Below are 13,343 nucleotides of genomic sequence, written 5' to 3'. Positions count from 1 at the left end.
TGAAAATTTGATCAATAATTTCAACCCTGTGGAATAACTCAGAATATTCGTAATTAAAAAATAATTCCCATATGGACATCCACCAAAATCCAAATCGTTTCAGTATGATTCAATCACAGTGAATTCAAAAGAGGAAATACTGCTGAGCTTTATTTTGCAGAGGCAATTGACTAATTTTCAAGTCTATATATTTGCAACATTTCAGCAAATACATAAAATAAACTTACTGTCACAATTGTCATTAAGTGTATTCCTGAACAAAGGGGTCTGACCATAATTAATGATTAATTCATTTGGAATTCATCACGATAATATTAATATTAAATGTGTTTAACTCATTTGATGCTTCTACAGAGGGAGCAATTCTGGGCAATTCTTTCGTGATTTACTGATTGTAAAGTTTCAGAGCTCTGAGCATGTGCAGGAAAATAGTTCCACATTGCTCTCTAGTGGTGCGCTACTAAATTACACTTGTGTTAAGTATGGAGGGAAAGAAAACCCTCATTCTCTCTTGCTCCCAATTTGCACTTAAAGGATCTTTTCCGCTCAACACGCTTTCAAGCAAGATGCCTCCATCATGATATGAAAGGGGATCAAAGCAATATATCCCACAAGTTAACCAGTAAATGAATAATATTTCTATTGCTGTTCAGGTAGATTCAGTATTGGATCAAGCTTTATGGAAGCAGAAAAGAAATTCTATTATTTCCTCACTAGGTCCAGAATGCAATCTGACAAAAGCATAATAGGTCATAAAGAGCCCAAAAGACATTAACAAGCAAGTAAAATATGAAAAGCATAAAAGAAAGCTCCTTGAAAAAGGTGATGAAAGGGGTTGTGTAGTCTTCCTAGGCCTTTGATCACCGAGGTAGTTTTGTGTTACTTTAGAAAACCAGTGAACTCACCTGAGCCTCAAATTATTAATGGATAATAAGACAATATTGGACTCAAAGGTCTCCAAGACTCCTTCTAGCTCTAAGTGATATTCTTATACTAGTTACAACTCCACTGCAAATCTGTTTACATTTCCCAGGTTTAAGCAGTTACTACTTTTTATTTAAATTTAAGGTTGACATCCTCTAAGGTGTGCACAGCATAGTAGGGATTTGTGGAATTTAGCAGTTGGTGTAACTCCTTAACCCAACAGGTAGTAATTATAAAATTCTAGGCTCTTTGTTAGCGTGCTCTATACCATGGCTAAACATGAAGTGAAAGAAGCTGGCATTACTCAAACAACTAGAAATTCGATGGGTACCAATATTAGCAAGAGTCCATATTGAAATGACAGTTTTCTCACATTTACAGGCCAGGGGGATTTAAAAATGAGAAACATTGCTCAAGAGGAGTCATATAACACATAGAGGTGGACGTGGTGTTGTCATTCAGGCTAAGATAAAAATGCAAACCAGTAACATGCGAATGAACCAGTTAAGGTATTATTTTTCAATGATAAATAATATGGACTTCCAGACTGAAAGCCAATAATGCAGTACTGTTACAGAAGCTTTCACAGAGCATATTGTTCAAGGGGGTATAAACAGGGGAGCTGGGAGGTGGCATGAAGTTAGTGTTTCAGGGGCTGTGTTGACCACCTGTAAGCTTTAGCTGTTAACCCTGCAGAGGAAATCAAAAACTTCTCATCAAGTAGAACATTCTTAACTCTGAATTCTAATCTAAATTGGAGATGGGAATATAAAACAATCATACCCTATCTGCTAGTATAAATGCACACCTATTTTAATATTTTACATTTGCCTTCCTTACCCCATAGTTTGGAGTTTCTAATTTGTTGCTGTTAATCTTATGGTTGACGTCTTAACTATGGTAGGCTAGACTTCAGTATCTATTTTTCCACGAATGTATGTCTATTTGATGTAGTTTTGTATGTAGGAATCTAGCCAAGGTTATAATGTAGTGGCCACGGGCCTAGATTCAGTCCAGAGATATATATTTTGTTTTACCAGCATAGAATTATTTTGTTTATTTAAATTACCTGTCAACACTTGAAAATTTGATGATTCTGACATAAAAATTTAGATTTCCACCACTATTTAGAAGAATCATACACTTCCTAAGATCCTCTCAGCCCTATTGTTCATCATACACTGTGGGCAAATACCTCTCTCTCTCTGATTAAAAAACTAAACTAAACTAACTTATAAAAACACACACAAAACCTAACTTCTATCTCTTTCTCACTCCCCTGACATATATAGATAAATACAAATATACAGATGTGTTAGGTTGAACCAAATAAAACTGGAGCCTGAAAAAAGAAAATTTCATACGGATCAAGCCTAACAAAAATGTTTATACTGTTGTCACATAGTGAAGCATATGTTTAAAATCAGCCTTTGTTTCTACTGCAAGAACTAGAAAGAATATTTTCCCCAGTAAAAAAAAAGTATTTTGCAGACCAACCTACATGTATTTTCATCACTTCTTTATCTCTTTCTCTCTGTGATGTTTTCCATTTCCCATTATCCTTCTATCTCTCCATTCTACTCTTCTCCACAAGCCTACTTCAAAGTCTGTATCTGCCATAAGTCTTCTTTAAATACGCAATTTGTCACTAATTTTTCAGGTCTATAAATTTGTGCCATTCATAAGCTATATCACATACTTCACTGCTCAATTTTACATATCCTTCATTGTTTTCTGTGCCCAGAAATATGTCATTATAGTAATCTGAAAACAGGTCCATATTTTACAAGTAGTCTTGGATCTCAATGAGAATTTAAAACTTGTTGATTGATTATTTTCTTATTAGTAAACTAGTTTGACAACATGAATTTTCAAAAAATAAATATGTCCTTTTTGAAAGGAAACAATTCACTGAATAGAAGCTCTTTGACTATATTAGATAATCTTATTTTATTCTTGCTGCATGTGACTCTTGAGTCATTGTGGTTTAGAATGTCAATATCTTTAACACTAATACTTAGGTCACATACAAAGTTTATGAAGAAAAATCCATCTCATCATTTTTCATAGATCCCTGTCAGAGATAAACTCTTTCATTTTTAAAATATAAAACCCAGATACAGAAAACCACATGCAACAAGCTTATAGCTTAATGAAGTATTATAAATTGGAGTTCAACATGTTTCTTTGCTGTATGTTCTGAAAACTGGTGTTTAGATCTGGAGACTTGCTCATATTGGGTAGTTCAGATCCCTCTGGCAAGATGCTAGAGGGTAGTGTGTTCTTCCATCAGGAAGTACATAATGTCTAGTTGTCTCTCTTTATCTTAGCAATTATTAATGCTTGCTAGAATTGTTTTCTTAGGTCACAGTCTCAGAAGTGACCAACTATTATTATTATTTAAAATATCTTTGTGGATTTATGCATTTTTGTATATTTGAAGGGTTTCAATGCAGTGTAACTCTTTGGTGTGCTGAGATTATCCTCATGTTTGTTCTGTGGGAGCCTCTTCAAATTGACATCTAAATCCTTTTGACACGATTCTATTAGTCCTTGGTTGCTTCCTTTCCAGCTGGTATGTCAAGATGTTTCAGGATCAACTGGTACGTTTCCTACTTCAGACTAGGAATCAACCTGTTCTGCAAGAAGCACTTATTTCTTGCAGTAGGAAGTATTTTCTTCAAAACTGTAGTCTGCATGCCAGGGATATTTGTTGCTATTGAATCCATGTTTCTAGACGTTTTTAGTGGGCAGAACTAGAACAGAGGTAAAATAGCTTTTGAGTTTAAACTTATTTTTGCAATTCAATTTTAGGAACATAAGACATTATTTAATGTCTTCTGTGTTACATCTGTATGTCCTTTCATCTACACCAAGAATCTGGTTCCCAAGGACACAGGGAACGATTGAAAAAGAACATGTCATGTTCACTCATTTGCTTTATACCATATTAACATTAGTCTCAAAATAACAATAATAAAAGTATTACCATTAATAATTATTGAAACATTTTTGCATATAATGTCCCTACTCTTCCTTAATTTTGTCTTACAATTGTATTATATCTACAATATCAGAACATGTAGCCATTAAAAAAGAATCTCTTCCTCTTAACCCTCACTTAGTCTTAGTTCATTAAATTTATTATTCACTAATTAGCTATTAGGTTGATGTCTCCTCTGGTCATTTTGTATGTCTAAAGCTTATTGTCTAGGATCAGAAAACAATATTACCCAATTGCTTGCAAGTTGATAACAGTTTAACTGTACCGTTTATACTTAAAGTTAACTTTTGTTGATTATAAAATCCTTGAATTATATTTTATTATGTTGAGTATCTAAAGTTAATTACTCTAATTTCTTCTGTCATAAAATGTTGTTGTCAAAAAGCTTGACAATGATCTAATTTATTCCATTCTAAGTCATATATTACTTTTGTCTGGATGTCTAAAAGATTACTTTAAGTTGGCAAAATTTTCTTGAATTACATTTTTAGTATTTATTCTATTTTTTCCCCCTTTTGGTTTTCTTCTTCAAGGACACCTATTATCTATATGTTAGATCTTTCTTCTCTAACATTAATATCTGTCATTTTCTCTTGAATCTTTTTTATTCTTCTTAATTTCTTTTTGGTTTTTTTGTTTGTTTGTTTTTCATTTGTATATATTTGTTCATATACTTACCCTTTATTTTAAAAATTGTTTTTTATTTACATATAATTCTTTCATGAGTCATGACCACTCACTTCTGAGTTTTTCTGATTTCTGTTACTCTTTCATATCTGGCATCATTATCTTAATATTGTTTAGTTCATTTTGAAATAGTAAATTGCAGTTTTGATCTATTTTCTTGGATATTTTTGTTCCACTTTTGATCCTTTTTTTTTTTTTTTTTTTGGTACTTATCTGTAGGAATGATGTCCTCCTCTTTATTTTATTTTTTTCTTATGGTAATTTTGTAAGGATTTTTACCCCAACAAATTTTTGTTGCTTGCATTTACATGATTTGGTTCTCTGCACCTCCAGAAGTTCAAATAGCTCTTCTAAATACATAGAGCTCGCTTTTCTGTTGTTTTCATTAGATCAGGGTTCAGTGAACTACCCACAGGTGGAATCTGGTCTAGGTCCTGTTTTTAGAGGAGCCACAGGGGGAAAAAATCATTTTTACATTTTTAAAGAGTTGTAAACAAACAGATACATACATGACAGTAACAATGTGATCTTCAAAGCTAAAATATTTACTATCTGGGCCCATTACAGATGAATTTGCCAGTCTCTCAAATAGACTAAAATGTATTACAGCTTGCTTTCTGAGCTTATAATATAGTTACTCTTCTCTCCTAATTTTATCTGGGCTTTCTCTCCCCTTCATTGCTTCAGTCTTGCTTAGATTTCACACCCATTCCCAACAGTTTGTTCCCACTTTGGTCCCTGTCCCAGAGAGGAGACTGCAGGTCAGTTTTGAGTGTTCATATTTGCTCTTCTCCAGCTACTCTGCTGCATGTTTCAGCATTACCTGATAGTTATGTAGAATTATTCTGTTTTCAGGTTTGACGCTTTCCTTTGATTTTTCTTACATAGATGTAAATAACACACAGATCATGCGACTGTTGATTGACCACACTCACTTGTATTTTAGGGTTTGAGGGCACACCTTATCACGTAGTTGTGTAGTAAATGCTAAATGCTCTTGATTTTCTGTCTAGTGGTTCAGTCGCTTATCATACGGGGTTTGAGGAAGTTCAAAAAAAATCTATATTACCACCACTGCTGCTTTCTTCCCAGAATACAACTCACTCATTTTTAAACAACAGTTTACTTAATAGATTATATTAAATTTGTTTTCAGGAAAATGTTTACCCTGGGTATTGCAGCACACTAAATAAATCGACATACTCGTATTGTTTCTGTTTTTCTCCAGAGTCAAGTTCCCATTATGTAATCTCCCTAAAAGCTTTTAACAACGCAGGAGAAGGAGTTCCTCTTTATGAAAGTGCCACCACCAGATCTATAACAGGTAAGCTAAAATTGTTAATCCTCTGTGACAAGGTAGTCAATGTTTGAGCTACAGTAAAAAAAAAAAAAAAAAAAGAAAAAGAAAGAAAAAAGAAAAGAAAAACTAATGTAAAACAAAACAAAATACAAAGGAAAAAACTAAAAATAATGTATACAGTCATCTTTTGTGCCTTATGTATGTGTGCGTGTGTGAGTGTGAATACACAGACACATGCACACAATTTTTTATTCCTTTGGTTTTCAAAATAAATAGGAAGAATTCAGTCTGTAAATTATCATGTAGACTTAAAGAATATAGATCTCTCATTCTTTCTTCTCCCAATAGCTTCCTATTTTTCATATCCTGATACCATTCTTCATTCTCCTGAACATCTTGTCTCAAATCAATGCCATTTAGGCAGGAGAGTCGCTGCATAAATGTTTCCAAACGCCCAAATAAACACTCGCTTCTCTGCATAGGGCCTTTCAAGCTCAGATGAGAAGAGAGAGCTAGCCTCCTGGAGTGGTGTAGACTAGGCTGACCGACACAGGTGGCATCTTCCTGAGCTGGGCCTACAGGTCACTCCAGCAATGCCTGGGGCCTCAGGACATTGAATGGAGTAGCTGACTCAAGGGTTTATCACATCCAGGAATTCCTATGTGAGTTGGACTATAAAGGCAGCACACATGAACAAAAGGACTCAAGAAACTGAGAAGGGAATGGGTAAGACGGTGAGATCCAAGCCATTTTTGAAGACTAATTTTTTTTAGTAAAGCTGAGCTTATTCCAAAATAGGATAAGTAATACTTCTGTGGGGCTGTTCAGAGTCATTGGAAAGTCACTTGTCTATTCCTGCCACCCCATGAACTTACGTCTGAAATTTTGAAATAAATCCCAAGAGTTCCATCTCTAATTAATACTTTGAACTCTCCCTCCTACCAAAACCCACACCCCACAGCCCTCATTTAACTTGTTGTTTTCACCTTGATGAAAATAAAGGGTCTGAGATAGCAGGTGCCAGATTTAATAACAAGAACCAAAGAATATGAAATTTTGTTGGAGTTTGGAGTCCAGATGAGTAGGAATAAATGATTATAAAATAAATAGTGGGATCCCATGGCTTCTGCTACTGTCCAAATTTCTGTGAGCTTTGTGCAGTTTGCTTTCCAAATGCACACATTCCCTTCATAGACTATCTTGAGAATACACTTGTTATGTGAATTCACAGTTGTTATGCAATGGTTTCTGGAATATACCATCACTTTACTGATTTCAAGATTTTCTTGTAAGGAAAGATTCCAGTCTCCTTGAATCTCTGGCCATTTTTTTAAGGTCTAAGATTTACCTAAAATAGGATACAAAATTTGAGGCACATTTCAATATATTCATTTATCTGTGGAGACAGTAGATATCTTTCATTGTGTTATCAGAGGGGCTCATGACTCCTCCAAAAGGGTAAATAATTACCCTAGAGACTATTTACTGTCAAATATGTCATCTTCACATATAGGGAGATGAAGCAAATAGGTCCAGGATGAAAACTAAGAGATAACGTGGTGGGTGGGTGTCTGGGGTCTTCGTTTTCCTTTATTATCTTGCTCTGCCAGCAGCAGGATTCTTTGAGAGATAGCAGGCTGCTTTGACTCTATTGGCGTTTCCCATAATTTCCATTTAGTATGTCACCTCTTTCCGGCCTGTGGTAAAAGATGCTGAGAAAGCTGCTCACTGCCACGACGACGTTGGCTTGTGATCAGGCCACATAAAATGATACTGTGGTCAGTCTCTTGAAGTTCTTATTCTCTTACCAAAACTAAAGCCCACTAAAGGAAGAACATTGAGGTGACAAATAAAAATCAGTTTTCGAACAGAAAGTTGTAGTAATAAAGGTAATACAGTTCAAATAAACTGGAGGTAAGTCACTCAGAAAGAACCATCTGGGGCATTATCAACCTCTTTCCTTTTAGCATTTGTTGTCATTTTTTAAAATTCTCAGCATATGGCATTCCCAGAAAGGTTTCTAAAACACTAGTGATCCATAAGACAATTTTTATCTCTGATATGACCTGAATCCTAATGAATTTGAGAAATGAAATGATTCCCAGAGTTGAAAATTGTGTGAGGAATTTTCTTATTGAAGAAAAACCAGTTACGGTGTTGAAGAGGATTATGTGAATCCAGTCTTTACTAAGGAAAAGAACACGCTTTTTTCTGGAAGTGGCAGAATTATTGTATTGTGTTTCCACATGTCATGAAGAACTAAGGACAAATAAATGGAATCAAAGGTTAAGGTTCTGGGAGAAACTCTATCAGTAAATGTGTCAGTGACATGTAAAAGATAGTCTCTGTCTCTAAGCTTCTGCAAAGTATTCCCATGAGCAATCTTTTAAAAAGGCCAGTATAAAGTAAATACAAAATATATCATGGGCAATAAAACCTCAAGCTAGAATAAGCATCAGGCTGTGAAGGTTTCTGCTCAGAGATGGTGAGCTCTGGATCCTCATTTCATACTGGGAATATCGGTATTAGAGCTGTTGAAAGTCTCACCTGGCCAACTGCATTCATTAAAAGTTTCATTTTTGCTTTAAAGCCTTTCATTTCTTGTTGTTGCAAGAACAAGACATTTTGAGCCTAGGGAAGGGAAGAAGGCAAGTAAAAATCAGGGGAATAATGAAATACATGCTTCGAATTGGTATCTATTTTTTTATCAATGTTTTATGAAGGAAAATCTAGATGTAAAATTGTGTTATGATTTTTAAAGTTCACTTTGAACTTTTGTATCATGACTGAAAATTCATGGGCTCTTACCTAAACATCTATTAGGAATTGAATAGGTTTCTTTCTTAGCCAAAGGTTTGAGGCTATATTTTGTCTGTTTTAAAACTTTTTTCCCCTCCTTTGAATGTAACCACTGAAAATCAGCAGCACGTAAGGCACTAAGGAATATGGAAAAGAAAACTGAAAGAATTGTTTAGCATCAAAAGAACATTTTAAATTCAATTACTCAAATAGTTTTCTGACCTGAGGAAAAAAAGACAATTAGCAAAATATGCAATATGTATTAATAGTAGTGCTTGCTATCCAAGAGAATGTTCTGCTTTTCTGGGAATGTTCTATATCTGCACTATCCAATGTGGTAAACACTAGGCCCTTGTGGCCATTGAATACTTAAATTTGACTAGTGCAACATAGGAAGTTATATTTTTAAAATTTTATTTAGTATTTACTAATTTAAATTTAAATAGTTTCTATAACTAGTGGTTATTGTATTAAAAAGCCCTGCTCTAGTGGAAGTGGCGAGTGGAATGACAAGCCACACCCGAAAAAAATCGTTCACTAAAATAGGAAAGAAAAACTTGGCCAAGGGTAGAAATTTCTGGACTGTGCAAGTCCATTATAAATACCAACAAACACCATTGCTTGCAATTTGAGAGAAGCTTTCTGGAACCAACTCCAAGAAGCTCAATAACAATGGTTGTGAATAATAAATAATATACTATTTTAAAATCAGAAATGACAGGATTGACTATTAGCATTTCTTGAAGTAGAAGCACTACATTTCCAAACCTTACATATGGTACCAGTGAGAAATAATAAAAGTAATACATGTTTACCAACAAAACTGGATTAAGCGAAGAAACAAAAGAGAAGGTAATCCACTAATACAGATAGGTCAAAAAATGAATTTGTAAATTATAATACTTCCCCCAAGGGTAAAGCATTCTTCTTGTAAAGCCAGCTGAGAATAGAAACAGGTACAGCGAGGCCGCACCTGCTTCGAGTTGGCAGAAACGCCTTCCGCGGCTACACAAACTTGCTGAATGACTGGGGTCCTCGTGGAGGCTGCAATGTCTTCTGTTCCTCCTTCATCATTTTATAAATCCATCTGGGTTTAAAGGAGCCCTTAACAAAAAGAGACATCAGAGAAAATACAGAAAGCCTGGGCTCTGTCATTAAATTTTAAACACACATTTCTCTCTCTCTCTGTCTCTGTCTCTGTCTCTCTCTCTCCTTTCCTTTTGTTATGTTTTTGGTTTTGGTTTTATATTTTGCCCCAAAGACCACAGACCAGTAAACTACTAAATAATTCATTGGAAAACAGAGTGATGAATAGAGGATAGGCATTTGAAATGCGGTGGACAAAGTGAAGCAATCGTCAAAACCAGCCAGTAGCCTCTCTGCTTTGAACTAGGTTGTTTAAAAATATAAACTCCCTGTGTGCGCGGCTGCAGACACTCTGCATGTTACTAGGTCTCCTCTCCCCAGAAGTCATCATACACCCGGCCTCAGAGCTGCGTTATCACATCTCTATATTTTTTGTCAGTGGGAATACATATTACATAATATAAAGGTAAATTTTTTTTAAACATTAAATGTCTTCAGTATAAAATAAAATGCTCAAAATGTGACTGTTACTATGGCCACAACATAAGCTTCTCTGATTTTGATATCCTCAACATAAAAATGATTACAAGATTTTTTGGAAAATTTTGTAAAACATACACGTCATTATGCAGATCCCCATTATGTTACGGATCAAAGCGTGGATATACCTCAGTGCACATTTCATCAGTCTGCAGGTACTTAATCCTAACTTCCCATTAAATAATATAAAGTCTGTCCACTGAACTTGAAATTTTAGAACAAGGAATGTAGGATATAGGGATGCCTGCCAAGACTATAAACTTAGCTAATTACTCTGTGAGAATGTGGATAAAATCACACTACTACACCTTCTCTAAGGCTTCCAATCTAAGAAGGCCTGCCATGCCAGGTGCTATCTGAAATGTAATTTTCAAATATATAACTGACCCATGTGACCATGTGTACCTGGTCACTCTGGCTTTGTGCAATCACAGCCATACACAGGTTGCTGTGGATTTCAGGGTGCTTTGTTCTTTATTGTTTGTTGGTTTCTTGCCAAACAATATTTATGCAGATACGAGCTCAGCGATAATGAAAGCATTAGAGAAACCCAATCAAGTTAGAGAAAGAGGAGGAAAAACAAAACAAGTGTCATATAAGCATTTATTTTCTTTTCAGGAGGATATAAACCAGAAACCCCTTTTTGTCTTGTTACTTTAGCTATACAGTAATAAAACTGAAAAATTCTATACTGGATATTTTAAGAAGCAATGTGCAACATTCCAAAAAAAAAATGGACTTTAAAAATATAACTAGAAGTGACAGCTAAATTGATAAAACCAGTCTAAGGGAATGAGTAAATTATAGAAAATATTCAATTATTTTTGTAATGTAGCATTACTGTTTCTAATGTGTTTTCCGATTGAATTAATTGCATTTTTTTTCTGTTCTTCTCATGTTCCCTTTCATCATTATTGCCATGCATTTAACTCATTGTGATGTGTTACCACTGATATTTATTTTTGAACGCTTTTATTTATGTATCTGTTTATTTCATTTGGCGGGTTTTTTAACCCAGATCCCACTGACCCAGTTGATTATTATCCTTTGATTGATGATTTCCCCACCTCGGTCCCAGATGTCTCCACCCCCATGCTCCCACCAGTAGGTGTACAGGCTGTGGCTCTTACCCACGACGCTGTGAGGGTCAGCTGGGCAGACAACTCTGTCCCTAAGAACCAAAAAACGTCTGAGGTGCGACTCTACACTGTCCGGTGGAGAACCAGCTTTTCTGCGAGTGCAAAATATAAGGTGAAGTTCTTCTAACTGATAGCATGAAATTTAAATTGAACTGTCATTTGTTTAATTTGTTGTTTTAAATGCTTCCTGCATGGCCATGAGTCATTTTGCTACAGTCACTCTATGTGAAAAAACAAAGCATTTTAATAACTCAGTATCTAAAATTAACATGGGAATAATTGTATCTTAGGAAACAATTCTAAGGCAAGTCAGGGAAATATCAAGAGCTGCAAAATGTTATTTGAGTTCCACAAGATGCTGAGCTTATATTTGATTCTGTTAAAGGGAGTGTCATTTTCCCTTTAAAATAGCAGGGCTCCATGTTAGTATTCTGGGTAGATTTTGGTATCTTTCTTTTCATTTGGAATCTAGATTGACTCCAAAGGCAACCCTATTAATGTCACAAAGACCCACCTTACAGAGAATATGACTGATAATAGATAACTTGAAGATATTTTTTATAACATCCTTAGCACTCTAAGCCATTAGCATCTACTTTCTCAATTAACCTTGCAAACACCTTCATGTGGTGAAGAAAACCCACACTCCACACTCCTCCTTAGCTAATGTGAATAACACTCTTTAAGAGCTCCTTAGAAGTAAATATTTGAGGCACTGCCATTACCATAGTGAAATCTCTACCAGACAGCCTCAGTGATTCTTACATGCACTTACATACTGAGACAACTATGTTACCCCCTCAACCTGCTACAACATTACTATATGTAGACAATACACAGATGTAGACAAAAACGAGATCAGCAAGTGATTATCAAGCACCTACTATATACCTAGAACTGCAGATTGTGGAGACAGTTTATTCTGAAAGAAAACATGGTTTATTTGTTGTTAACATATTATTGATATATAAAAATTTGGAATGAATTTGTATAGGCAGCTCAATAGATATACTTGAAAGAATTCATAAGTCATCCAAGTGGGATAATATATGAAAACACATTTAAAACTTAAAGCTTCGCAAGATGATGACCAGGGACAAAGAAGGTAGCTTTGAAAATAAGAGCGTAACTGCCACCCCCGCAACCAAGGAATCAAATAGTTCAGCCCTGACACTCTGCCTTCTTCGTACTCTGTTTCATCTCTTTTCTCTACCACTCCAGTGGGGTAGCTCTCAGGGAGAATTTAGATCTCCTGATACTTTATCCAATGTTATTCCCACTGAACTCTCATCCCCCTGAATCCAGCCTCAAGCCACTAGTGATTTCCAGGGAGGGGAGGTGAAAGTATCCTTTGGGAATTTCTGACTCCAGATTGGAGCTACAGCAAAATCCCACCAGTAATGTTGTTAGTCCGCCTCTTTCTTCCTGTAGCTGTGCTGGATCTGCCTCTGGTGTCTTCCAGCTTTTAAATGGCATAAGATTCAGATTTCATCACAAAACAGTTTTATTTTAAAAGCATTTAAAAATTTTTTCTTTGGTACTTCTTCCCTGCTAGGTCAGGTATTTGTAAAAACTCTCCAGGCAAGTCCAAATAGTATCATTGATAGAAGATACGTTGTAAGTACCCTATCCATTTCCTTACAGTCGTAGATTCAAAACTCTGAAGAACTATAAATAAAGATAACATTACCAGAAAAGACAACCGATGAAACATATGAGAGTATTAAAAAAAAAAAAAAAAAAAACCTCTCTTCATATATAGGTTATCCAATTCTAAGTTTCCTTTTAAAAGACTACTTTCTCTACTTTAAAAATGCTATATCATAATTGCCATACCTTATAGATACATTCATTTCACAGAATG

The 13,343-nt window shown here is 35.1% G+C and overlaps 1 protein-coding gene across 1 annotated transcript in view; it reads left to right on the top strand.

The window, feature by feature from the left end:
* The window catches only part of DCC (DCC netrin 1 receptor), a 1,008,052-nt gene that overhangs the window by 872,835 nt on the left and 121,874 nt on the right, over window positions 1-13,343 (top strand). The window contains exons 16-17 of the mRNA XM_069467986.1: window positions 5,844-5,939; window positions 11,359-11,591. Of these exons, the coding sequence (XP_069324087.1) occupies window positions 5,844-5,939; window positions 11,359-11,591 (329 nt within the window). The remainder of the gene's footprint in view (window positions 1-5,843; window positions 5,940-11,358; window positions 11,592-13,343) is intronic.

The sequence above is a fragment of the Eulemur rufifrons genome, chromosome 5, assembly GCF_041146395.1.
Source record: "Eulemur rufifrons isolate Redbay chromosome 5, OSU_ERuf_1, whole genome shotgun sequence".
NCBI lineage: Eukaryota > Metazoa > Chordata > Mammalia > Primates > Lemuridae > Eulemur > Eulemur rufifrons.
This window is presented reverse-complemented; position numbering and strand designations above follow the sequence as displayed.